Source organism: Pyrus communis, chromosome 13 (assembly GCF_963583255.1).
Source record: "Pyrus communis chromosome 13, drPyrComm1.1, whole genome shotgun sequence".
Classification (NCBI taxonomy): domain Eukaryota; kingdom Viridiplantae; phylum Streptophyta; class Magnoliopsida; order Rosales; family Rosaceae; genus Pyrus; species Pyrus communis.
In genome coordinates, this window is record NC_084815.1 from 1,439,564 (window position 1) to 1,467,388 (window position 27,825).

General features: G+C 38.5%; 2 protein-coding genes and 1 pseudogene across 2 annotated transcripts; all 3 read right to left on the reverse strand.

Annotated features, from left to right (window-relative positions):
• Positions 1-870: 870 nt before the first annotated feature.
• LOC137712639 (ABC transporter G family member 34-like) lies at positions 871-8,728 on the reverse strand. Its single transcript, XM_068451751.1, has 19 exons — positions 8,505-8,728; positions 7,498-7,903; positions 7,149-7,269; positions 6,934-7,022; positions 6,606-6,690; positions 6,185-6,475; positions 5,968-6,058; positions 4,981-5,881; positions 4,726-4,886; positions 4,472-4,575; positions 4,213-4,378; positions 3,909-4,111; positions 3,487-3,819; positions 3,014-3,388; positions 2,659-2,792; positions 2,350-2,577; positions 2,091-2,262; positions 1,749-2,003; positions 871-1,450 (listed from the first exon to the last, which is right to left on the reverse strand). The coding sequence occupies exons 2-19, from the start codon at positions 7,872-7,874 to the stop codon at positions 1,181-1,183; spliced, it is 4,356 nt and encodes a 1,451-aa protein (XP_068307852.1). The 5' UTR covers positions 7,875-7,903; positions 8,505-8,728; the 3' UTR covers positions 871-1,180.
• A 427-nt stretch (positions 8,729-9,155) lies between these two features.
• Positions 9,156-11,176, reverse strand: LOC137712641 (tyrosine-protein phosphatase RLPH2-like; annotated as a pseudogene).
• Positions 11,177-12,142: 966 nt separating this feature from the next.
• On the reverse strand, positions 12,143-19,452 carry LOC137712640 (ABC transporter G family member 34-like). Its single transcript, XM_068451752.1, has 18 exons — positions 18,701-19,452; positions 18,335-18,455; positions 18,113-18,201; positions 17,776-17,860; positions 17,385-17,675; positions 17,166-17,256; positions 16,175-17,075; positions 15,920-16,080; positions 15,671-15,774; positions 15,412-15,577; positions 15,108-15,310; positions 14,686-15,018; positions 14,213-14,587; positions 13,857-13,990; positions 13,548-13,775; positions 13,289-13,460; positions 12,946-13,200; positions 12,143-12,647 (listed from the first exon to the last, which is right to left on the reverse strand). Exons 1-18 carry the CDS (start codon positions 19,075-19,077, stop codon positions 12,378-12,380), a joined length of 4,356 nt encoding a protein of 1,451 aa, XP_068307853.1. The 5' UTR covers positions 19,078-19,452; the 3' UTR covers positions 12,143-12,377.
• Between the last annotated feature and the right edge of the window lie 8,373 nt (positions 19,453-27,825).

The window sequence follows — 27,825 nt, forward strand, 5'->3', positions numbered from 1 at the left end:
CTTAAATTATATACAACCAACTTGTTATTGAAAGAAAAATAGAAATGTTTTACTTCAAAGGAAATTAGTCAAGTTTTTGTCATCTGTGTGAAATCGATAGCAGTCAACATGGATCATACTTATAATCTAATTGATATTGGATTGATTGAATTCAAGTGACACATTTTGGTAACCGAAAAAGACGTAGATGATGAATGGTTCGAATTATAAGATTACATTCGCAGTGAGTCTTGATTCAAGTCATATATTGAATTTAACTGATACATTCTGGTAACAGAAAAATGACGTAGATATGAATGGTTCGGATTCTCCTTCTTTACAGTTACCGAGTGAGCTAGGAAATGTTGAAGATTGCCAAGCTGCCATGGTGGTTTTCTGGTCTCGTCAATGGCAAAGTGTAGATTGTGGTGCCCAATGTAAAAAACCTCAACTTATTAAATAAAGGTGACGCTCGATGTGGCGGTTGATAGTTAGATCCCTAGAGTATCAAGTGTGAAGCTTTCAACTTTCAACTTTCAAGAATATAGAAAGATAAGGAAACAAAAAACTTGTAGCTCAAGTAGTAGCATTCTCCCCTTTACTCGATAGGCATTCTCAATTGTTCTTCTCTAAATATTACTAATAGTAAAATATCATTGTACTGTGCATTATCCAGGATTCTGGATAACTATTTCGTTGAAATATTGTGTTAAGAGTTGTCGTTTAATCCTGAAAAATTGAAATATATTTGACTGTTTCGTTGAACTAGTGTGTTAAGAGTAGTTGTTTAATCTCTGAAAAATTGAAATATATTTTAGTGTTTCGTTGAACTAGTGTGTTCATCGACCACATTACCCATAAAATTACGTTCTAAAATCAATAAATGTGATACATGTAATGTTATTTGTTAGTCATAGAGTCATAGACTTTGCCAGTTATGCAAATGAGTCATAGCATGACAAAAAAGATACACGTAAAATTTAATCGTTTACTAAAAGTGAAACTTGTCTACGTAATGTCAATATCACGCCCCCCACAATAATCAAGACATTCCAACTCGTTCAGAAATTGCATTTTTGGACCCTAATTAAACACTCCTCTAACACTAGATACTAGAAAACTAACACAAACTACAAAAACTAATACCCTCCCCAAGACTTACTAATATGATTTGCAGTAGTATTGAAAGTTGGTTCTTTCTCTATCTCCTTTGGAAGTTGAGGAACTTGATGCCATAGGCAAACACAAAGAAGAAAAGAAGAACCCAGCCGACGTGTGCGGCGGCGACGGCCGGAAGGAAGTCATACTCAAAACCAAAGTCATCTTTCAGGAACTTCTTCAATGGCATGGTGCCATATCCAGGCAGGATAAGGTCAGCGTTCTTGTCACCCACTTGGGATGTCACAAGGCCATAAACTGTCCAGGCCACAGGGGAAGCCCAGTAGTACCACCTCCACCAGATTGGTATTTGCTGCAAACACAACAGAAATTCAAGGTTAATTTTTGAACTGTGGACTTTCATGTAGTGAGGTTAAATGAAAGCAATGTGCATCGACCGCATATTTAGGGCTAGTTTGGGATTGTTTTCGTAAGAAGCATTTCTACTTGCATACAGTTTTGTTACAAATGCTTCTCCAGAAAACGCTTCTATGAGCTAGAAGCTAAGGTTTTCTACCAAATGCAGTTAGAACAATGTTTGATAGTCAGAAACCGCTTTTATCTCTTCTAGAAACAATCCCAAATAGGCCCTTAATTTTGATATGACGTACCGGTCTTAGAATGAGGAAGCCGGAAAACAAGTTCCAGAAACCGAGGAAGAAGGACATGACAATGGCAGCAATCTGGGGGCCCGGAGTCAGTGCAACCACCATCATACCGTACATTGTGAAGTAGATGAAGCACATTAGGATATAGTAGTAGAACCAAATGAATTTTTCGACTTTCCACGTGAATCCAATCATGGAGAAGAGAAGAAGTGTATATATAAATGTTTGGATTGCAACATAGACCGTCTCTATAGCCACCTGCAAAAAAAGGGGGGATAACTTGTCAATCACGTAATACGATGTGTACCAAAAGGTCTCTAACAATTTGTCAATTTTATACATCACCTGAGCAAATGCATAAGGCAGTTCAGAATACATTCCGGCAGCTCTTTCGCGGTAGAAAACTGTTCTTTCAATGGCGACAACAAATCGGACCACAGAAGCATTCGTGGTTCCAAGGAAAAGCACAGCAGCATACATAGCTCCCAAAAGGTTCATCAGATCTTGCTGTTGTGCTCTGTTACAAGAAAATTTTCATTCCTAATAAATAGAGATGCCAATAACATGATTTAGTCAAATTTGCAGTTAAAAAACCAGAGCTTACGTCTGCTGTCCCTTCTGCCAGAAGATAAGACCGAACAAGACACCGATGACAATGGTCATAAAGAATCGGATGGCATTGTACTGAGGATTTCTCCAATAAGACCAATGCATTTTCCAGAAACAAGCTTTGCACTGAACCGGGAAAGGTTGAGAGTATTTGGTTGGGAAGTAGAGATCTTTGGACCCGGGAGCCGGTGTACTAAGCTCTTTGATAAGCTCCTGGTTCCTCCTAAAAGAACATCAAGAGGAAGAGTGAGAATCATAAAACTAGAAATCATACCTTACACGAGAAAGATATTACGACACTTACTGGTAAAGCAAGGAGTTTTGGTAAATGTCTGCAAAGTCCACATCAAGTTGAGTCTCAACTGCAGGAGCAGTGACCTCAAGCATCCATGTAGCAGGATTGTAACCATCCTTGATCTTGGGCACACCCGGGATGGCCTGTACAGGTTAAAGAATGAGTCCAGACAGCATTAAAATCACAGGAAATGACTTCCACACATGCATTTTCTTCTTCTGCACAACTCGTTTATTTTGTCACTTGATTCTCCTTTGATTTATTCAATGTAAGACGAGAAATAAACAAGGCTCATGCGGAAATCGCTTCTCTAAAATTACTAGTGAAGGACGTACAAGAAATAAGAAGCGAAAGGAAAACTCACTTCAAAATATTCTACAAGCTTGTGAGAGTGGCGGCCGAGGGGTCCAGCATAAATGACTTGCCCTCCACGTTTCATCAAGAGTAACTCGTCGAAAGATTCAAAAATATCTATGCTTGGCTGGTGAATTGTGCAGACAACAGTTCGGCCTGTATCCACCGTGTTTCTCACAGTACGCATGGTGATAGCAGCAGCCCTTGCATCGAGACCAGATGTCGGTTCATCCATGAAAATGATAGAGGGGTTAGCAACCAGCTCCACAGCTATGGTTAGTCTCTTCCGTTGTTCTGTTGAAAGACCATCTAGTCCCGGAAGGCCAACGAGAGAATTTCTTATTGGATTAAGCTCAACCAAACCCATGACTTCTTCAACAAACATCTGTATCACCGTTCAAAAGAAGACTGAAAATAAGATTTCAAGATTAAATTGAAAATACAATTTAAAGTCTCGATAAGAAAGATTCCAGTGCAGCATACCTTTCGTGTTTGTGTATTGACATCAGAAGCAAGACGGAGCCAGGCTGAATACAGGAGAGATTCATAGACAGTAACATGGGGGGAATGGATGTCATTCTGTTCACAATAACCGCAGACACGAGCAAATGTTTCTTGGTTCTTTGGATAACCAGATATGTTAATGGTCCCTTCGATGTATCCACCAGTCTTTCTACCTGCCAGGACGTCCATAAGAGTTGTCTTTCCAGCACCACTAACACCTACAAGCGCTGTCAATATTCCCGGTCTAAAAGCACCACTGACATCTCGTAGCAATTTAAGGCGATCTTCTTCAACTCCATGAGTCTTCATTTCCTGGAATCAGTAACTAAAAGAAGTATATTTCTTGGTCGAAATGAGTATGTGAAGCATCAGGAATAAAATGTCTGAAATGAACGACTTACAGGGGGCATATCCACAAAGTAGTTCACATGGTTAAACGCAAGCGAAAGGGGTTGGAAGGGCAAAACCATTCCTTTCTTTGGTGCATGATCCGAAGCACCAGCAATTTCTGAAGAACTTTTTGCTGTCATTTCTTCACTTAACGATTTCCTTCTCTTTCCTTCACTTTCATCATCAGCTATGACAACTTTCGCATCCCCGAGAGCTAATGTTGGTTCCCCGAAAAGGAAAAGGAGGGTGTGTCAGCTCCGGAACTTCATTTCCGTTAACAAAAGAGAGTAAAGCTTCAAGGTGAGATGAACTTACGGTTCAGAAAAGTCAATGCTGCAATGAACAAGATGTTGAAGAGAAGAGAAAAACCAAATAGTGCTCCAATACATATCCAAAACCAGTATTCATCTGTGAAGAATCCTCTAGACTTGAGAAGGACTTTCCCGACTGTAGTTGCGTTAATTCTTGGATCTGTATTTGGCTGCAAACAAAGATGAGAATAGATTAGATGAACGCGTTTTTATGGAACGAAAAATCTTGAACTGAAGACAATCAAACCACAGAGAGATCTTACCGCGCTCCATCTTTTGTCAAGGAATTCATTCATGACGATCGCATTCTGTCCGTACATCATAGGAGAAATGTAGTAGCCCCATAGCATCCAAGGCTCAAGGTCATCTGCATTCATAAGGTAAGAAGGATAGCTTAGAAAGTGGACAATCATAAATAATTTGAAATTTTCAAGAAACTTAGAACAAATTTAAGCATGCGTCACTATGGTTTAACTACATTAACACGATAAGGTCAGATATAAGATTGATTACTTACTTTTGGCAACAATAAATCCTCCCAGGACAAATGCCATTAGCAAGGTAAAGGTACCGATCGTGCTAGCAACAACTTGTGTTCTTCCAAGTGCAGCAATGAACCGAAAGAGGGACAGAGCCATCTGATGTATGCCAAAGAATGCCAAGAACTGTTTGAAAAATCTGGAGCAGTGAAGAAAAAATCGTGTGAGTTGGTGTTCCGGAAGGATATAAATTTATAAGATGGAAACTGAAAAATGTGAACACTACTATTTACCTGCTAGCGGATGGAGCAAATCCAATGGTGTAATAGGTAAGAATGATCCAAATCCCTGATTCCACGAACGAAAGTGGGATCCTGAGGACCCAAATTGGTAACCCGAAAGCCCACGCAGGATAAAACAAGAAATCCCTCTGCTTAAAAAAAACAGGAAGTCTGAAAACAATCATTCCCAGTTCCGCCATACCATTTAACATCACATTATTCAGACTGAAGAACAACGCTCCGAAAAATTTTCCTCCATTTTGTATTGTGCCCACAGGCATTTCTGTTCTAAGGAACACGGTGAAGGCAATCAAAGACATGATTGCAATCTGCGTGGTCTTGAATATGTACACAAACGAATTGCGCTTCATTAGCAGCCACTCCCTCCAAAAACATGCCTTGAACAATTCCCAGTTTGAAATGCCATACTTATCTGTGACCAATGCAGCCGGATGAGCTCTGGACTTGTCGTAAGGAACCCCGAGATCAGCTGCGAGTTGCTGGCCACTCCGAAAAGAGTTGAAGGCCTCCACGAACTCAGGAACCGAGATATATCTGTAGGGCTGGCCTTTTTTTAACCAATATTGTTCTTGGTCCTTCTTGGATGTCACCTCTTGCAAAAAATCGGCTACTCCTTTCCTCTCTGGGCACTTGAATCCCACGAGTTCAAAGAACTCGAGGACACTCTCGCGTGGACCTTGGTACATGATCTGTCCTTCTGAAAGCAGGATTAGGTCATCGAAGAGCTCAAATGTCTCTGGCGCGGGCTGCAGAAGAGAGATGACCATGGTAACATCCATTATGTGAACCAATTGCCGCATGTATCTGCATATCTGAAAAGTTGTGGAACTGTCTAACCCTGTTGATATTTCATCCATCAGAAGAACCTTTGCTGGTCCTACCAACATCTCCCCTGCACATTGTTCAAGCAATTAGTCCCTAAACCATAATTATAAGAAGATTTGATGAACAAAATTAACATGGTGCGAAAAAATATACCGGTGGTCACGCGCTTCTTCTGGCCACCGGAAATACCCCTTCTCATATCATCACCAACCATGATATCAGCACAGATATCCAATCCAAGTATCTGTCAAAATTTCTATACTAATTAGTCAGATTGTCCAAGAATCATAATCCAAAAGAGAATTAAGGGACATAAACAAACAGGGGCGCGCGGAAAACATTTGTCTTGAAAAATGAGGCAATTACGAACCTTGAGAACATAATCTGTGACCAAATTAGTCTTCTGGCCTGAGACTGAGGTGGCTTTCATGAATGCATCAATCTCGGGGTCAGGCTTGATTCCGGCTTCTTTCTCTCTTCTTGAGAGTTCAGCCAGCATTTGGCATCTAGTTCCGACACCCAAACATCGTCCCGAGAAATCTAACGTCTCTCTCACTGTCATTTCTCCATAGTGAAGATCATACTGACTAATGTAAGCACATGTTCTTTTTGGAACAAACTCATTCAGTTCATGGCCACAATATGTGATTTTCCCAGAAACCTGATCACCATATTTTAAGTAATCAATAACAAAGCCTAATTATGCAAACCAATTAAACTGTTTTTAAAAGAGAGAGAGAGAGAGAGAGAGAGAGAGAGAGAGAGAGAGAGAGAGAGAGAGAGAATCTTACTCTTAGATCATCATCAAGCTTTCCTGCAAGTGCTAGTAACAAGGTTGTTTTGCCTGCACCTGGAGGACCCAAAAGTAGGGTCATCCTGGAAAATTATCATATCAGTTAACTGTCGAGAGCATTCACCCATGCACTTGAGGTCCGGAGTTCGACCTCCCATCCCCAAAACATAAGTATACAGTAAGGACAAATCAAAATTACTTACCTACATAGAAAACAAGAGATTACCCAAAAAACTGAAACATATTTTTTTTTGTTTCTGAAATCTGCAAATCAACCACCAATTCCTTACAGTAATTGGAAAAGAAAAGGACTTGTAATCTCATACCTGGAAGGTCTGACAATTCCACTGACATCTTTAAGTATCTGGATCTTTCTCTTTTTTGATGGAGCAAGCTTAATTAATCCCAGAACACTCTGCATCCCACAAACAAACATCTTGAAAAATCATTAAAATTTGAAAGAAAATTACAAATTTAAGGGAAAAAAAAAGTTCCTTCATAAACTAGTCGTAAAAAGATGGAAAATCTGAAGAAATCAAACCTCAATAGTGTTTAAGGTAGCACTGAGCAGAGTAGGCAGTGCTCTGCTCCCAACATACACATCTCCTTCAATCGACAAATTCTCGTATCGAATTTCAATCTTCGGAATTTCAATCCCCACTCTACAAAATTCACAGAAGTAACAAAAACCCAAATAATAAAAAAGATCATTAAAAAGGCAAAAGATTATCATTCTTTTAAGGAAAAAAAAACACTTGGGTTTTGCAGACAAAGTTTCGTAGAGTTGAGTAGGGCAGTGTGACCAGCCCATGCACTCGAGTTTGAATCCCGTCTGCAGATTAGAGTAGTTCAAGTTTTTCCAAAAAGAAAAGAAAGAAAGAGTCTCAAACCTATTGGTTCTGTCTCTAAGTCTTCTCAAGAACTTTTCGTTATCATCTTCCACAACCTTCAGTATACTCTCCATCAACTGCTTCTTGTCCTGCATTCCCAGCCTCGTCACGTCCACCTCATCAGTCACCACCTTCCCGTTATCCAGCACCTGCCTCAGCATCCCTCTTTTCAACCTGTCATATGTCGGCAGCCGTTGGATCGCCGCCCACCGCAGCTCCTCATCGTCGTCCTGCCGCCCGCTTCTGTTGAACACGTCCGGTGGTGCCTGCCACACTTCCCGGAAACTCGTGGACGCCCAACTCCTCTCGCTCCCCGACCCCCAGCTCCTCTGGCTCGTCGACCGAGCCAGATCGTCCTCCGCCAAAGCCGCCGCCATTTGATCTAAATTCAGCACAGCTTTTGCTCCTGCATTTAACGAGTATTGGCCACCTTTGTTAGGAAAACCGTGTCAATGGTAGCATGTGTGACACAGTACGACAATATGTTATCCTCCAAGATGTCACACAGAAATTGACTATGCTACAGCGTTCTGCACACCCTCTAAAACCCTTAATTTGAAAGCATAAAACATAACTGGTATGCACATATATGGGTATTGCGGATGCAAATTTCTTCCTCCTTGATGACAAAATTGCACCTATAAAATAATTAACACCTTTGGTCAAGGCCAAGAGCCTCACGCACCCACGATGAATGGGGGCTTTGGCCAAAGACCTTCGATACCAAAGTTAGAATTTAGAGAGAGTGTTTGAAAATTCTAGAGAATTTTAGCAAGAGAATTCCAACTGAACTTTAAGGAAAAGAATGGGGTTTAAATAGGAGAGTGGCCGGCCTCCTAGGGTGAGAGAGGATCGACCACCTAGCCTTGTTTGTGGGCTAGGTTCTTGATTTGTGTTAATTTGGGAGTTATGGAATAATTACCTAATCAATTAGCTAATTAATAGAATAATTACCCCTTGTGGAGAATATTGGATGAGGATGGATGAAATAGATTTTGAATTGTTACCTATTTTGGGCACTTTTGACTTGGTTGAGGATGATTGCCCGCTGCTCGAGTGTAGGAATCCCGATATGCCTCAAGAGTATTTTTGTGGGCTAGGTTCTTGATTTGTGTTAATTTGGGAGTTATGGAATAATTACCTAATCAATTAGCTAATTAATAGAATAATTACCCCTTGTGGAGAATATTGGATAAGGATGGATGAAATAGATTTTGAATTGTTACCTATTTTGGGCACTTTTGACTTGGTTGAGGATGATTGCCCGCTGCTCGAGTGTAGGAATCCCGATATGCCTCAAGAGTATTTTTGTCCTTTTTTATCCAAAATTCACGTGTCGCCTCTCGATTATTTTTGGCTCCACAGGTATCATAACCCTGAGGATCCTCTGCAACTGTACTCGTAGCTCCCAATTGCTGCGTCAAAGACGAAGAGCCATCACTCTGGCTGTCAGGAACAAGAATTTTCTTCGATGCAGCAACTGCTAAAGACGGCAAATCAGAAACATACGAAGACTTATCAGCTCTACGGTTCTACACTAGCTCATAGGATCTAATTGATCCGGTTGATTATACACTTTTACCAAATTCTGCTATCAAATAGATACTTTATTATGAGTATAGTATATGACAATGTAAGTATGTACCCCAGATTTGAAACTAGTTTGTCAACGCATCTGTATCACGGACTATTTTCATAGAGGGGAGCACAACTGCAGCCACTGGCCTTTCCGCCATACCACCACCTTCATCAATGATCAGTCTAAGCCTTCAATGTTAAGTTTTGCGTGATGACCGCTTACGACAATAGTTGGTTTCTCTGTCAGTTCCTATCAGGACCACAACACCAAAATATCTATTGATTTCAGTTGCATTTCATTGTATGTTGTATATCAAATCTCAGTTAACCCACAAAAGATGAAGTCTTTATCGAGAACTAACGAACATAAGAAATACAAAAACCATCGGACAATAAACAACGAACGTTTCAGTAGAAAGGATTGCTGATATTAAGAGGTGGAACGCCATTACCTATGGTATATCCCATACATTTTTCCTCCCACTCAGAGCCTCTATCTTAGGCACCCGGGTGTCTCTGGCTTTCAAAAACGCCAACTGCTGCTTGACATCTTTATCTTTCTCTAAACCAGCGTGCACAGCAATCAATCTACAGTGTTTGATTCAATCTGCAGTCTCTACGCAGACATTATCCTGGAAAAAACGCACATCATCAAGACCGACTAAGCTTCAGCATTTGGTCCTACAGTTCTCAACTACTGCATTCCGCTCCACCACACACAAAAAGAATGGGAAAGTGAACCAATTGAAATTTAAAGGTTTTTTCTCACATTTTAGTAAATTTAACACACCGGCTCTATTTTTCATCCAAAAAATAAAGAAGATAGGAAATAGAACAGGCCTCACCTCTTCATGGACCCAAACCATATCAGCAAGAAACTTCTTGTGTTTGTCGGGAACAGCCTTAACCAAATCTACCCATAACAATCATTCTTTCAACACAGAAAACTACAGAACAAAGCTACAACATTGAATTTACAAATAAAGCACACGGACCAGTCCGAGTATAGACATTGTAAATATATGACACTAGGTGACCAAATCACTGAATACTAACAAGATTTTTTTGACAAAGACCATATTCTAAACAATTCTAAACTATGGGAAGGGGGATTTGCGTTTGAGTGCAAGGGGCGGGAACATTGCCCGAGAAAACTGCCCTAACCCACGGTTGCGAATACTAATAAGTCAATAACACAATGGTACATCCATAACTTAACAAAGTTTAGCATTTGTCAATTGCTATTGCACAGAACCGGAAAGCATATGGATTCTGACAACCAAAAGTTTTTGTCTACATTCTGGCAGAAAAATTTAAAAGCAATTTTTGACTCATAGATGCGCTTTGAGAAGTAGCTGCTAGATGCTGAAGCAATTCCGAGTGCTTTTCCATAACTACTTGATTTTACATTTAGCAGAAGCACTTTTAATCAGAAGTGTTTGCTACGTAAACAGTCCCAAAAGACAAAAGAACTTAACAAAATGGATCAAATCAACAAACAATCCAAAACAAAAATCCCAAATCAGTAAACAAAAAATCCATGAATCTCACACGCAAATCCAGCAAAATTGAAACACATACCAGCTGAACCATGTGGGACCCCATAGGATTCAAATGTGGGCCCAGCATCATAAATCGACCCTTTGTACTCCGTCCCTTTTGCTGCATTAAACTTGGCCTTGATCTTCCCACCCCATCTCCTCCCCTGCAAGTGCATTCTCTCGTACCCATCTCCCTTAAACCACCCTTCTCTCTCCTCGCTATCCGCATACTCCTTCCACCCCTCGGAAAACTCCGACCCGTCGGGAGGCGGCGGCAGGACGCCCACGAAGGCGGCCAAGGCCAGGTCGTGGTTGTCGGAGAGAACGACGTGCTTCTGATTCGGTTATCTGGTGGGCAGGGAGATGAGAAAGTCGATGATTTTCCTGGTGTCCGGGCCGCGGTCGCAATAATCCCCGAGGAAAATGATGAGGGCGGTGGAGAAATCTGATGGGTCGATGGCGGATTGGAGATTGGACCAGAAATTCTGGAGCTTGGTGTGGAAGCCATGGGTGTCACCGATGCAGCACACCACTCTGGGTTTTGATTTTGGGTCTGACATTGAATCTCTGTGCAGATTTGTGCGGAAAGTTTGAGTCTTGAGGTTGACGGTCGTTGGGTTGGACGTGGAGACTTGAGAGCTTGGGGATTATATATGTTGGGTGTTCGTGGCTGTCATTTACTGCCGCTTGTGTAATTTTTCTGATTTGAATGTGACACCGTTACATAATGTTATTACAAATTTGCAATGTCATATTGACATTCGATTACGTTGGAAGTGAATTGATAATATTCCTTGATTAATGATTGTCACACTTAAAAGTTTATTTGTTCATCGACCACATTAGCCATAAAATTACGTCTTGAATAAACGTGATACATGTAATGTTATTTGTTAGTCATAGAGTCATAGACTTTGCCTGTGGAGTAAAAAATAATCATAAGACGACATGTGGATTTTTGAAAAAAATGTCAAAGTTACCCCTGAGACATATTGGTTGTCCTACGCGCGAGCAGTGGACAATCATTCTTTAATCAAGCCAAGAGTGTCCAAAATAGGTAACCAATTCCAAATTATCTCATCCATCCTCATCTTAAGGTAATTACTCCATAATCTACAAATTATTCCATATAAATGGAGATTAATTGGCTAATTAATCAATTAAGTCCTAATTAATCCATTAATCACCAATTAAATCACCCATTTTCACACAAAAAACCTCTAAGGGCCGGCCACCTCCATTCCCTATATATATGACCCTATTTTTCTCTAAAAGAGGAGGTCCACACTCTTGCAAAACTCTCAAAAACTTTTCAAATAATTTTCTCTCTAAATTCTAACTTTGGCATCGGAGGTTCTTCGGCCAAACCCCCCCCCCCCCAATTCATCGTGAGTGCGTGAGGCTCTTGGCATTGACCTAAGGTGTCAAATGTTTTGTAGATGCAATTTTGTCCAAGAAGAAGAAGGCGGAAATTTGTATCCACTTTGCCAGTTATGCAAGTGAGTCATAGCATAACAAAAAAGATATATGTAAACTCTAATCGTTTACTAAAAAGGAAACTTGTCTCCATAACATTAATATCATGTCACCCAGAATAATCATGACATTCTAACTCGTTCAGAAATTGCATTTCTGGATAAACCCTAATTAAACACTCCTCTAACACTAGAAACTAGAAAACTAACACAAATTACAAAAACTAATACTCTTCCCAAGACCTTCTAATATGATTTGCAGTAGTATTGAAAGTTGGTTCTTTCTCTATCTCCTTTGGAAGTTGAGGAACTTGATGCCATAGGCAAACACAAAGAAGAAAAGAAGAACCCAGCCGACGTGTGCGGCGGCGACGACCGGAAGGAAGTCATACTCAAAACCAAAGTCATCTTTCAGGAACTTCTTCAATGGCATGGTGCCATATCCAGGCAAGATAAGGTCAGCATTCTTGTCACCCACTTGGGATGTCACAAGGCCATAAAGTGTCCAGGCCACAGGGGAAGCCCAGTAGTACCACCTCCACCAGATTGGTATTTGCTGCAAACACAATAGAAATTCAATGTTAATTTTTGAACTATAGGCTTTCATATAGTGAGGTTAAATGAAAGCAATATGCATCGACCACATATTTAGGGTTAGTTTGGGATTGTTTTCATAAGAAGAATTTCTACTTATAAACAGTTTTATTAGGAGTGCTTATCCAGAAAACGCTTATGTGAGCAAGAAGCTAAGTTGTTCTACCAAATGCAGTTAAAACAATGTTTGATAGTCAGAAACGCTTTTATCTCTTCTAGAAACAAATCCCAAATAGGCTTGTAATTTTGATATGACGTACCGGTCTTGGAATGAGGAAGCCAGAAAACAAGTTCCAGAAACTGAGGAAGAAGGACATGACAATGGCAGCAATCTGGTGGCCCGGAGTCAGTGCAACCACCATCATACCGTACATTGTGAAGTAGATGAAACACATTAGGATATAGTAGTAAAACCAAAGGAATTTTTCGATTTTCCACTTGAATCCAATCATGGAATAGAGAAGAAGTGTATATATAAATGTTTGGATCGCAACATAGATTGTCTCTATAGCCACCTGCAAAAAAAAAGGGGATAACTTGCCAATCAAGTAATATGATGTGTACCATAAGGTCTCTTAACAATTTGTCAATTTTATACATCACCTGAGCAAATGCATAAGGCAGTTCAGAATACATTCCGGCAGCTCTTTCGCGGTAGAAAACTGTTCTTTCAATGGCGACAACAGATTGGACTGCAGAAGCATTCGTGGCTCCAAGGAAAAGCACAGCAGCATACATAGCTCCCAAAAAGTTCATCAGATCTTGCTGTTGGGCTCTGTTACAAGAAAATTTTCGTTCATAATAAATAGAGATGCCAATAACATGATTTCATCAATTTTGCAGTTAAAAAACTAGAGCTTACGTCTGTTGTCCCTTCTGCCAGAAGATAAGACCAAATAAAACACCAATGACAATGGTCATAAAGAATCGTATGGCATTGTACTGAGGATTTCTCCAATAAGACCAATGCATTTTCCAGAAACAAGCTTTGCACTGAACTGGAAAAGGTTGAGAGTATTTGGTTGGAAAGTAGAGATCGTTGGACCCGGGAGCCGGTGTACTAAGCTCTTTGATCAGCTCCTGGTTCTTCCTAAAAGAACATCAAGAGGAAGAGTGAGAATCATAAAACTAGAAATCATAGCTTGCACAAGAAAGATATTACGACACTTACTGGTAAAGTGAGGAGTTTTGGTAAATGTCTGCAAAGTCCACATCAAGTTGAGTCTCAACTGCAGGAGCAGTGACCTCAAGCATCCATGTAGCAGGATTGTAACCATCCTTGATCTTGGGCACACCTGGGATGGCCTGTACAGGTTAAAGATATGAGTTCATACTGCATTAAAATCACAGGAAATGACTTCCACACATGCATTTTCTTCTTCTGCACAACTCGTTTATTTTGTCACTTGATTCTCCTTTGATTTATTCAATGGAAGACGAGAAATAAACAGGGCTCATGCGGAAATCACTTCTCTAAAATTACTAGTGAATGACGTACAAGAAATAAGAAGTGAAAGGAAAACTCACTTCAAAATATTCTACAAGCTTGTGAGAGTGACGGCCGAGGGGTCCAGCATAAATCACTTGCCCTCCACGTTTCATTAAGAGTAATTCGTCGAAAGATTCAAAAATATCTATGCTTGGCTGGTGAATTGTGCAGACAACAGTTCTGCCTGTGTCCACTGTGTTTCTCACAGTACGCATGACGATAGCAGCAGCCCTGGCATCGAGACCAGATGTCGGTTCATCCATGAAAATGATAGAGGGGTTAGCAACCAGCTCCACAGCTATGGTTAGTCTCTTCCGTTGTTCTGTTGAAAGACCATCTAGTCCCGGGAGGCCAACGAGAGAATTTCTTATTGGATTAAGCTCAACCAAATCCATGACTTCTTCAACAAACATCTGTATCACCATTAAAAAGAACATTGAAAATAAGATTTCAAGATCAAATTGAAAATATGATTTAAAGTCTAGATAAGAAAGATTCCAGTGCAACATACCTTTCGTGTTTGTGTATTGACATCAGAAGCAAGACGGAGCCAGGCTGAATACAGGAGAGATTCATAGACAGTAACATGCGGGGAATGAATGTCATTCTGTTCACAATAACCACTGACACGAGAAAATGTTTCTTGTTTCTTTGGGTAACCAGATATGTTAATGGTCCCTTCGATATATCCACCAGTCTTTCTACCTGCCAGGACGTCCATAAGAGTTGTCTTTCCAGCACCACTAACACCTACAAGTGCTGTCAATATTCCCGGTCTAAAAGCACCACTGACATCTCGTAGCAATTGAAGGCGATCTTCTTCAACTCCATGAGTCTTCATTTCCTGGAATCAGTCACCAAAACAAGTATATTTCTTGATCGAAATGAGTATGTGAGGCATCAAGAATAAAATGTTTGAAATGAACGACTTACATGGGGCATATCCACAAAGTAGTTCACATGGTTAAACGCAAGCGAAAGGGGTTGGAAAGGCAAAACCATTCCTTTCTTTGGTGTATGATCCGAAGCACCAGAAATTTCTGAAGAACTTTTCACTGTCATTTCTTCGCTTAACGACTTCCTTCTCTTTCCTTCACTTTTGTCATCAGCTATGACAGCTTTTGAATCCCCAAGAGCTAATGTTCGTTCCCCGAAAAAGAAAATGAGGGTATGTCAGCTCCGGAACTTCATTTCCATTAAGAAAAGAGAGTAAAGCTTCAAAGTGAGATGAACTTACGGTTCAGAAAAGTCAATGCTGCAATGAACAAGATGTTGAAGAGAAGAGAAAAACCAAATAGTGCTCCAATACATATCCAAAACCAGTATTCATCTGTGAAGAATCCTCTAGACTTGAGAAGGACTTTCCCGACTGTAGTTGCGTTAATTCTTGGATCTGTATTTGGCTGCAAACGAAGATGAGAATTGATTAGATGAATGTGTTTTTATGGAACAAAAAATCATGAACTAAAGACAATCAAACCACAGAGAGATCTTACCGCGCTCCATCTTTTGTCAAGGAATTCATTCATGACAATCGCATTCTGTCCGTACATCATAGGAGAAATGTAGTAGCCCCATAGCATCCAAGGCTCAATGTCATCTGCATTCATAAGAAGGATAGCTTAGAAAGTGAACAATCATAAATAATTTGAAATTTTCAAGAAACTTAGAACAAATTTAAGCATGCGTTAGTTTGGTTTAACTACATTAACACGATAAAGTCATATATAAGATCGATTACTTACTTTTGGCAACAATAAATCCTCCTAGGACAAATACCATTAGCAAGGTAAAGGTACCGAGCGTGCTAGCAACAACTTGTGTTCTTCCAAGTGCAGCAATGAACCGAAAGAGGGACAGAGCCATCTGATGTATGCCAAAGAATGCCAAGAACTGTTTGAAAAATCTGGAGCAGTGAAGAAAAAATCGTGTGAGTTAGTGTTCCAGAAGGATATAAATTTATACGATGGAAAATGAAAAATGTGAACACTACTATTTACCTGCTAGCAGATGGAGCAAATCCAATGGTGTAATAGGTAAGAATGATCCAAATCCCTGATTCCACGAACGAAAGTGGGATCCTGAGGACCCAAATTGGTAACCCAAAAGCCCACGCAGGATAAAACAAGAAATCCCTCTGCTTATAGAAAACAGGAAGTCTGAAAATAGTCATTGCCAGTTCTGCCATACCATTAAACATCACATTAATTAGACTGAAGAACAACGCTCCTAAAAATTTTCCTCCATTTTGTACTGTGCCCACTGGCATTTCTGTTCTAAGGAACATAGTGAAGGCAATCAAAGACATGATTGTAATCTGCGTGGTCTTGAATATGTACACGAATGAATTGCGCTTCATTAGCAGCCACTCCCTCGAAAAACATGCCTTGAACAATTCCCAATTTGAAATGCCATACTTCTCTGTGACCAATGCAGCCGGATGAGCTCTGGACTTATCGTAAGGAACCCTGAGATCAGCTGCAAGTTGCTGGCCACTCCGAAAAAAGCTGAAGGCCTCCACGAACTCAGGAACCGAGATATATCTGTAGGGTTGGCTTTTTTTTAACCAATATTGTTCTTGGTCCTTCTTAGATGTCACCTCTTGCAAAAAATCAGCTATTCCTTTCCTCTCTGGGCACTTGAATCCCACGTGTTCGAAGAACTCAAGGACACTCTCGCGTGGACCTTGGTACACGATTTGCCCTTCCGAAAGCAGTATTAGGTCGTCGAAGAGCTCAAATGACTCCGGTGCGGGCTGCAGAAGAGAGATAACCATGGTAACATCCATTATGTGAACCAATTGCCGCATGTAGCTGCATATCTGAAAAGTTGTGGAACTGTCTAACCCTGTTGATATTTCATCCATCAGAAGAACCTTTGCCGGTCCTACCAACATCTCCCCTGCACATTGTTCAAGCAATTAGTCCCTAAACCATAATTATAAGAAGATTTGATGTACAAAATTAACAACATGGTGTGAAAAAAATATACCGGTGGTCACGCGCTTTTTCTGGCCACCGGAAATACCCCTTCTCATATCATCACCAACCATGATATCAGCACAAATATCCAATCCAAGTATCTGTCAAAATTTCTATACTAATTAGTCAGATTTTCTAAGAATCATAATCCAAAAGAGAATTAAGGGACATAAATAAACAGGGACACACGGAAAACGTTTGTCTTAAAAAAATGAAGACAATTACGAACCTTGAGAACATAATCTGTGACCAAACTAGTCTTCTGGCCTGAGACTGAGGTGGCTTTCATGAATGCATCAATCTCGGGGTCAGGCTTGATTCCGGCTTCTTTCTCTCTTCTTGAGAGTTCAGCCAGCATTTGGTATCTAGTTCCCACACCCAAACATCGTCCCGAGAAATCCAAAGTCTCTCTCACTGTCATTTCTCCATAGTGAAGATCATGCTGACTAATGTAAGCACATGTTCTTTTAGGAACAAACTCATTCAGTTCATGGCCACAATATGTGATTTTCCCAGAAATCTGATCACCATATTCTAAGTAATCAATAACAAAGCCTAATTATGCAAACTAATTAAACTGTTGAGAGAGAGAGAGAGAAAGAGAGAGGAGAGAATCTCACTCTTAGATCATCATCAAGCTTTCCTGCAAGTGCTAGTAACAAGGTTGTTTTGCCTGCACCTGGAGGACCCAAAAGTAGGGTCATCCTGGAAAATTATCATATCAGTTAACTGTGGAGAGCATTCACCCATGCACCCGAGGTCTGGAGTTCGACCTCCCATCCCCAAAACATAACTATACAGTTGATGAAATGAAGGGACCAATCAAAATTACTTACCTATGTGGAAAACAAGAGATTACCCAAAAAACTGAAACATATTTTTTTCTTTCTGAAATCTGCAAATCAACCACCAATTCCTTACAGTAATTGGAAAAGAAAAGGACTTGTAATCTCATACCTGGAAGGTCTGACAATTCCACTGACATCTTTAAGTATTTGAATCTTTCTCTTTTTTGATGGAGCAAGCTTAATTAATCCCAGAACACTCTGCATCCCACAAAACAAACATCTTGAAAAATCATAAAAAATTGAAAGAAAGTTACAAATTTAAGGAAAAAAAAAAAAATAAGTTCCTTCATAAACTAGTCTTAAAAAAATGGAAAATCTGAAGAAACCAAACCTCAACAGTGTTTAAGGTAGCATTGAGCAGAGTAGGCAGTGCTCTGCTCCCAACATACACATCTCCTTCGATCGACAAATTCTCATATCGAACTTCAATCTTCGGAATCTCAATCCCCACTCTACAAAATTCACAGAAGTAACAAAAACCCAAATAAAAAAACATAAAAAAGATCATTAAAAAGGCAAAAGATTATCATTTTTTAAGGAAAAAAATAAAAACACTTTGGGTTTTGAAGACAAGGTTTCGTAGAGTTGAGTAGGGCAGTGCGACCACCCATGCACTCGAGTTTGAATCCCGTCTGCAGATTAAAGTAGTTCAGAATATCGTTTTTTCAAGAAGAAAAAAGAAGAAAGAGTCTCAAACCTATCAGTTCTGTCTCTAAGTCTTCTCAAGAACTTTTCGTTATCATCTTCCACAACCTTCAGTATACTCTCCATCAACTGCTTTTTGTCCTGCATTCCGAGCCTCGTCACGTCCACCTCACCAGTCACCACCTTCCCGCTATCCAGCACCTGCCTCAGCATCCCTCTTTTCAACCTGTCATACGTCGGCAGCCGTTCGATCGCCGCCCACCGCAGCTCCTCCTCCTCGTCCTGCCGCCCGCTTCTGTTGAACACATTCGGTGGTGCCTGCCACACTTCCCGGAAACTCGTGGACGCCCAACTCCGCTTGCTCCCCGACCCCCAGCTCCTCTGGCTCATCGACCGAGCCAGATCGTCCCCCGCCAAAGCCGCCGCCATTTGATCTAATTCAGCACAGCTTTTGCTTTTGTGTATTCATCGAGTATTGGCCACCTTTGTTAGGAAAACCGTGTCAAAGGTAGCAGGTGTGACAGACACTACTTTTTAGCAACGACAACCGTGAAGTCGTTGTATTAACTGAACTGGGTTCTTTCGGATACTATAGCAAACTCAGATGGTTATATCTTTGGCCGAAATTAACTCTGGGGGCTTACAGAAATGGTTGGTGGTGGTGCGACTAAATCATCGTTGGCGAAACGGCGTGCCACGGTGGTGCACTGACTCTGGCCGCCGTAAAAGAGAGTAAGTGAAAGTGCTTTTGGTGATTTCGGTGAGGGTCTCAATTTCATATGCAGCGGCAGGGTATTCACACGCACGGCAGCTTTGAATTTAGGAAGCTTCATGCAATTGGCGCTGATGTGTGCTGATGTTGACTGTTTATATTTATTTAATTATTTGGGTATATAAACCGAGATTGAGTAGAGATTTTTTAATTGCCGGGAACACCGTCCAACACCATTTACATGAGAAATTTTCAGTAAACACGGATAGTACACTACGTATTTTTATGTTAGTAGTGGAAAATTTTAATTTTTAATTTACAAACCTTTTAACATATATCCCACCATTTAAATTGAGACACGTTGTGTACCTCTCGTGTGACAGTTACATTGAAAAATCTTTCCATTAACATAATACAATTGATTAGAAATTAAAAAAAAATTATAATCAATTATATTATAACACTTGATAATCGGGTTTTTAACAAAAATTTCTCGTTATTGAGGAGAATATTCGAAATCAAAATCTGAGTTCGAAAATATTTATAGCCAACTCAGCTTCCAGTGTATTAGAGGTCAAGTGTTTGACTGGAGTATGTGGGTTGTTTTAGCTTGCGTTTGTGGCACTGATCCTACAACTCACTTTTAACTCACTGCTTATTTTTTTCATAATTGCTACCCATTGTTTTGTTTTATATGTTATTTATAGTGTATGTTTTGTTACTTTTGTATCCCAAAAAATAAACAAGAGTGTATGCTCGGGTGCATTTCATGACGTGTAGATTGGGCAATTAGCAAGTTTCAACACCTAATTAACTTAACACTGCAATTATTATCACGGGTTGGTCTTATAGTTGAGAACAAATTTTAAGTTTCTATTCTACATAACACGTTATATGTGTGATATCTGGCGCTGTGAATCATACACTGGTGGTCAGGAGGGGCCGAATGCCTCTATGAGTTTTGCTGGCCCTCGAAAAGGTGGATTGTTGTGCTGGTCCCATTTTGTAAAATAAAAAAAGCACTGCAATTCAATCTTTAGGTTAAGAACTGTGTAAAAACTAAAAAGTTGTATCGCTATTTATCGTTTTTCTTTATTGTATAACTTATATTGGAGAAAATCGAACCTAAATTCTGAAATTATCGTAATCATGTTCGCTGGTTACAACACTTGTCCTCTTCGCTTGAACTAACCTCAAGAGCTCAAAAGGCAGGTAATCGAACTTCAAGTCGTGTAGCAAAGCAAAAACCAAAAGACAATATTTTCTTAGAATTAAAGCACAAATTGATACTTACACGCAGCAAGTTGGAAGTAGGACCATGTTCTTTTATTGGATTAAAAGATATCTGAAACTTTGAATCCAAATCTTCATCGGATCCTTTTTGTGAGGATCTTAGAGATTCGTGAATTGTGTCCGTTCATCGTATATCGTGCGGTCATAAATCATTTTAAATATTTTTATTTAAAATTAAACACAAACAGTACCTAACAAAAACTAACCGCACGATGTACGATGAACGAACACGATTCACAAATCCCCATGAGAGAATCCTGTTGATGAAACTTTGAGAAATAATACAACCCAACAAGTTGATAAGATATAAGGACCGGTTGGTGTGGTATTGGCAAATTGGCGGTGCACAGCAAATATTAGGTAATTCAAGGAATTGTTATTTTAAAATTAATAACAATTAGAAAATGATTTTTAGAGCTCCAAAATAATCATGTGTTTCTCTATACTTTATGTATGGGACAAGATGTTCAGTATAAAATTGTTTCTTAGGTCACTATAAGAGATATATTTATCAACTCCTAGGAAAACGAGTGTTACAAATATTTAAATTTGAAATTTTGTGGGATATTGTGCAGGTCCAGAATTTTATGATATAAACGATAATTTAATTAAATTAATTTAAACTACGTATGGAAATAAGAATTTAAACTTAAATACATCAGAAAAAATACACAGCTTTAAGCCATTTGAATAAATATGCGTCGACAAAATCTAGTGCATGGCCCAAAATTGAGTAGCTACATTTTTCATTTTTGCTGTTCATTCTAGAAACTATTTATTACGTCTCAAGTGTGTACGTATGATCTGGAAATGGATTGACACTTGGCTAGTGATGTTGGATTGGATCGAATCTGCTAGATGATAATCATGATATATATCTACCTTCTAGAAGCACACAATATACGGTGAAGAATTATGGCTGGACCTTCTAGAATAACGTACTTATGGAAAACTACTTTAGCGTAATTATCAAGTCAGGTCGAGTTTAACATACAAAACTTTTTTTATTTAGTGAGAAATGTAAAGTTAATAGAAGAGAATTTTTTACTTCTTGTGCACTGTGTCTTGTGCCAATCGTATGTGGTATGTATTAAATATTAAGGTCAATTATATAAAATTACCTTAATTACTAGATCAGTTACAGTTTCATTTCTCATTTTTAAAAAAATTTCAATGTCATACCTCATTTACGAATTTGTTACAATTTCACAACTTTCATCAGTTTGTTTGTTAATTTTCCGTTAAATAGTGACGTGACTTGAGACCGGGCCCATTTTCTATTAAAAATTTAATTAAATATTAAAAACTAAAAAAATAAAATCATTTAATTTTTTTTTTCAAGTGGGACCCACCCCTTATCCCTCTCACCCTTTCTTCCCTGCTCCCGTCTTCCCAAACCCAAAACCAGATCCCACCCCAAACCCATATCTTATCCGTGCAGTCCTCCTCCTCCTCCTTCTTTCCCTGCCTTCAACAGCTCTGTCAATGCAGTGTCTTTTGGGGTATGAAACTGTGACTGACCCAATAGTTGAGGTATAACATTAAAAAGATGGGGTATGAAACTATGACTGACCCAATAATTGAGGTAGTTTTATATAATTTGCCCAAAAATATATATATATAAAAACTCCAACTTTCAAGATATTACAACAATAAAAATAAGGCCAAATTTTTTATTTTTATTTTTTTTATCCCTGTGATGAGACACTACTTTTAAATCGACCCATGTGATGAAAAAAGTGTTAATCTTAACCTTGTGGTGAAATTTGTTATCAATCGTACTCAAAATCTCATCCACATGCAGGCGCAAAATGGTCATTCCATTCTCTTTTTTCTTTTCTTTTTGGTAATTCCACTTTTTTATAATCAACAAATATAGCAGGAAAAAAAGAAGAAGAAATCCCTCAATCCCTACCCTTGTCAGCCACAACCACAATGACCACCCACCACCTTCCCCACTCTCTCTCACATAACCCTAGCCATCTCGTCCACCATTGTTCTTTTTAAAATTAAACTAAATTCAATGTTTGCATAATAACTTATATTTTAACCTATACGCAATGAGGTACTTTGTGATTTTTTAAATCGTGAGTTTGGACTCTTAGTTCTCTTGAAATGAGAAAGTTTAATAATATGAACTTTGTAATTTTATTGTTTATTTATTCTTTTATTGTAGTTCTAAAAGTTTTAAAAATAAAATTTGTTTATGTCCATATGGTGCTTTTATGATTGATTGATGGAATCAATAAAAACGAAAATAACAATTTTGCCCCTACAAATGACAGAAGAATGAGGAAAAATTCAATTTGGACTATGATTGATAACAAATTTCACTTCAAAATTATAATTAATAACTTTTTCATCACAAAGGTCCATTTAAAAGTAGGATGTCACCACAAGGATCACGAAAAAAATTTGGCCTAAAAATAACCAATTAACCCGTAAAATACAAATTTTTCTGTGACTTTTCTTGATATATGCGACTTTCTTCCTTTAATTTTTGCACGTAGAATAGCTTGCTTTTGTCCATCAAACTATGGTCCATGTCTCTCAAATTTTTTAAAGCAAAGTATATAGATATATTAATCATAGTATAACTTAAGAATAATGTAGAATCCACATGACAATTGGCTCAACTTGCAACCAAAGCAAAATCAATATTCAATATTGTGGAGAGTAGAAGCAAAGAACGTGCTCATACCGCAAACTACAAAGTACAAACAAACAAAACTTGAGTATTTTATTGTCATTTCAAATCGAAGTATTATTGTAATATTATTTCGTCGATTGCTTTTATATTTATTATTTCCCCTTATGTTTTAAAAGAAGTTTAAATTCAGTTGGCTAACCCAAGCTTGAGCCTGGAGATATCTGTCTGTGTGCCCTATTCATGCATGCCAGTGTTTTGAAGACAGTATATTGTCTCTGGCACGCTGTGCATGGCTGTATTAGTGTTTAATTAATTAACTTCACCCCGGTTCACAAATTAAGATTAATTATTAATCACTAGTGGTTTTATGCTTGGTAGTTGCTACACGTTATGAATAGTAGTGACCAAAAGACTAGAACGGTCTTATAAATGGGTTTTAAATTTTCCCTCACGTTGCCACTTAGTATTATGATTTAATAGTATTTTTTTTTACTTGTAAGTGAGAGGTCTCATGTTCGATTTTCGTCAAAGGTGAATTTGAACCACATTATTGCTAGTCCATTGTGAAGCCCAACCCCTTTTTCTCATAGGATAGATAATATCGTTTGTTAAAAAATATAAAATCTTGCCTTCCGTTATCACTATATTTTCTCTGTTTGACTACCGATAAAATAATTATATTAAATTTATTTAAATTACCATTCATATTTAGACGCAGAGAGTTACTCTTCATTCATTTGCATCTCTCATATCAAGTGACGTGGATTGATCATGGTTTTTATTCGATTGACTAAGGGCTGGTTTGGTATTGCTGTGCTTTGAAAAAAAGCTGCTTCTGCTGTGCTGTGAGAATAAGCAGCTGTGAAATAAAGTAGCAGAGTGTTTGGTAAACTCTTTTGTAAAAGTGCTTTTGAAAAGAAAAGAAAAAGCAGTATTATAGTGTTTGGTAAACTTTTATGTAAAACATATGTGAAAAAGCCAGTTTTTCAAAGCTGAGTTTTGCAGCTTATTGTTTTTGGCTTTTTTTCACCCAAAACTGTGAAAAAAAGCTGAAACTGAATGTTTACCAAACACAAAAACAGCTCCCAGCTTTTTTTGATACCAGCTTTTTTCAGAATCACCTCAGTACCAAACCGTGCCTAAATATATGCATATGGATGGATTTGGATCTCATCCAGATTCAAATTCTTAATCATTTATCATACAGTTAGAAATCGTTTGAATTTTATTATTTAAAATTAAATATAAATAGTAACTAACAAAAACTGATCGCATGATATACGATAAATGATTAAGATGTCAGAATTTCTGGAATCCCCATAAAGAGGATTGGCGAGGATCCTGTCCCATATGGACATCTTTCAACGGATACCATGTCCGATCGATTTGTGTGGTCAGTTCCATTCCCTTCCCATCTTATCTTTAACGGAAATCAATAAATAATTAAAACACCAACTATTTCTAGTCAACCTAACCAGTATTAAAAAGACTTATTTTTTGAGATGACAGATCAACTTATTTTGTTATGAATAAGTACTCGTTAAGAAATATTTAATTTGATGTTATTATAATATAGATATGAAATTGGTAATAGTGATGATTGTGTGAAATAAAAACAAATTAAATGGATCTTAATGTGTACCTATTAACAATCCTATAAGTTGATTTACTACCTCTACCCAAAACCACCAATCCTTGTTCATAATCGATCATGAAATTATTATATTTTTAGACCACACTAGAAAATTATGCCATTCATTATTTATTCATAATAATTGACGTAATATGTCAACTTCAGTTGTGGCATAACACCGTTCATTAACTATTAGTACATACAAATTGTCTCTGATTAGAAGTTTACTATATTTTGCATGGATTATAAGAAGTTGAGTCACGGCTCATACTAATTGGTTTTATGATTAAACCGCAACTTTCTTTGTTAACGTAATTCCTTTAACACTATTTTTCGTAGTGTGACACATTACCATATACTCATATTTACTTCTTACGCACATCTTTAAATTTTCGATTGTCGAATTAAATAAATTAAAAAAAATTAATAATAAAAAATGAGTGTGAATAACATTTTTCTTCCTAAAAGAAACGAATGGATGATCGATAAAGTTAGTCTAGCTACTACTAAATTTTCCCCCGGCGCCCCGTGGGGGGTGGGTGGATGCCAATTAACTCAATGATTTCGACAAGTAGAAGTTTCTTTATATTTCCCACTTGCCAACCAAACCGATAGAAACCTAACCCACCAAAGCTACCAACTTAATCAGGTCGATCCTAAACCCTAATACGTGAGACAATTTATGAGATTGAATGTTTGGATAAATTGGAGATGAATTGAATTTGTTGACAATGCATAGAGGCGTACGTACGTGGTAGAAAATGATAACCAAACCCTAAATCCCTTATTTAATTATTAGGTTACGTACACAATTCACTGCCAAGTGTTTGGTGCTTCTAGCCTTCTTTGAGAGTCGGACAGAGACTGGTTTTTGGAATTAAAACTCTCCCTTTCTGAATGGTCCTTAGCGTCGGGAGTTTAATTGGCAGCAGTTGAATACAAAATAGAGATGGGGATTGTTTGATTAGAATGCTCTCTTGACAAGACTTTGTTTATTGAGCAAAACAAAACCAAGTCTTTGGACTTTTAAGTTATTTGGCATAGTCGGTAAGTCACTAGTCAGTTTCGAGTTGAGATTTACTATAGATCTCACTTGTCTGGAACTCAATGATCAAGAAATTTAGATTACTCAAGTTGAATCACGCGATTCTTATTAACTCATTTCACTGATCAACCTCACACAATATAAGAGTCTGGATCTCTCTCTCTTGAATTGTTCAAATTTCTTAATTTTTGAGTTCTGTACAATGAAATTCGGAGAATCAACTCGTCAATCTCCTACTCAACCACTTTAGTCAAATTTTGGTTTAGGAATTTGTCTAAGATGCGTGCTCATTTTGTGCACAATATTCTTAGAAACTCTTAAAATACATACTCCCTCGAATCTTTCCTCGGTGGAGTATTTGCTGCAGTCATGTATTTGTGAACCTCTGTCGCTACTCACGGTACTCTGTGTAACCTGCAATGATAGATGACAGCTACAATTAACGGTTGCAGCTTGCTTTACAGATAAAAGTCCTTCCATGGAAAATTAAATAACTAAAAATTACTCTAATTAAATACATGATATAATTGATATGTCATTGTCAATTATGGTTTACTTATCTCATGCAGTTGTGTTTATGTTATTAATGTCACATCCCGATCTGGTATGTCCATTAGGACTCCGAATAGAGTTGTGTTGGGCGATATCTGGAAGGTGACAAATCCATAAAGTACAGTGATGTGGAAAATGTGAATAAATTTAAACTTAAAAGTGCCTAAACATAAGAGCACGTTTACGTAACCTTAATCAAAATAGAGGAATTGAATTAAGGAGGAATTGAATTGAGGAGGAATTGGATTAAGGAGGAGTCAGAATCGGATTCCTAATAAAGCTGTTTACTTAAATGTTCGGGAATCGGAGTGAAAATGAAACGAAATTCATATAAGTTGTTTACTAATTCATCTTAATCGGAATAAAAATCAATATGATTACTAAAATGCCCTTATCGTTTTTGTTTTATTTCTTGCCCATATTACATTTTCACAAAATGTCATTATTGTAAACTTTCATCTTGTCTTCTGTATCTTCCCCAGCAGAAGATAAAACTACCCCTCTCCCCTTTTCCCCCTCGCTTTCATCTTTCCCACTCACCTTATCCCCATAATCACCAACCCTCCTCTGCTAAGTATTTCAATTTCAAGATTTTCTAGGTTTTGAGTGATCTCTTCACCGGATCTGTGGGTTTATTATCTGGGGTTTGGATGATAAATTCTTGAATCCGATTTGGGGGAAATGTGGTTGGGTTTTGTGAGGCAGTGGCAAGGGAGTAATGCATGGCTACACTGGGAGGTGGAAGGTGTGGCGCAGACGATGAAGGTGAAGCGTTCCCCAAATCGAAACTGTTCACATGGCAATGCATGTGGAGGCAGAGAGAAGGCACTGTGATTGATAGCGAGTCCCTTGTATCCACTTGTGATGATTTGCCGAATCCTATGGAGGAGGACATGGATGATTTTGAGGTGGTGGAACGTGAGGAGGCAGTAGAGGGGTGATAGTTAGCTATCCTGATTTCCTACCCCAACCACACGCCATTAATATTATACCATCCATCCGATATCCCCCAAACTAACTCTTACACCCAAACAACATTTCATGTCGTTATTAAGGAGAAAGAGCCCATTTTCGGATCTCACTTTCACCCTCATTTCTCTCTTTTTCCGGTTGATTCACACTCTCTGCAATTCGAATGGAAATTGCATGATTTTTCTGGAAGAATTAAAAGGGTTTGTTGCTTGATCGATTTGCTGAAGTTGGTTTCTCTCAATTGATGTCAACGATGAAGGTGACCGTAGTTTCGCGGAGTGGCCGAGAAGTTGTCAAGGGCAGAGAGCTGCTGGAGAGGA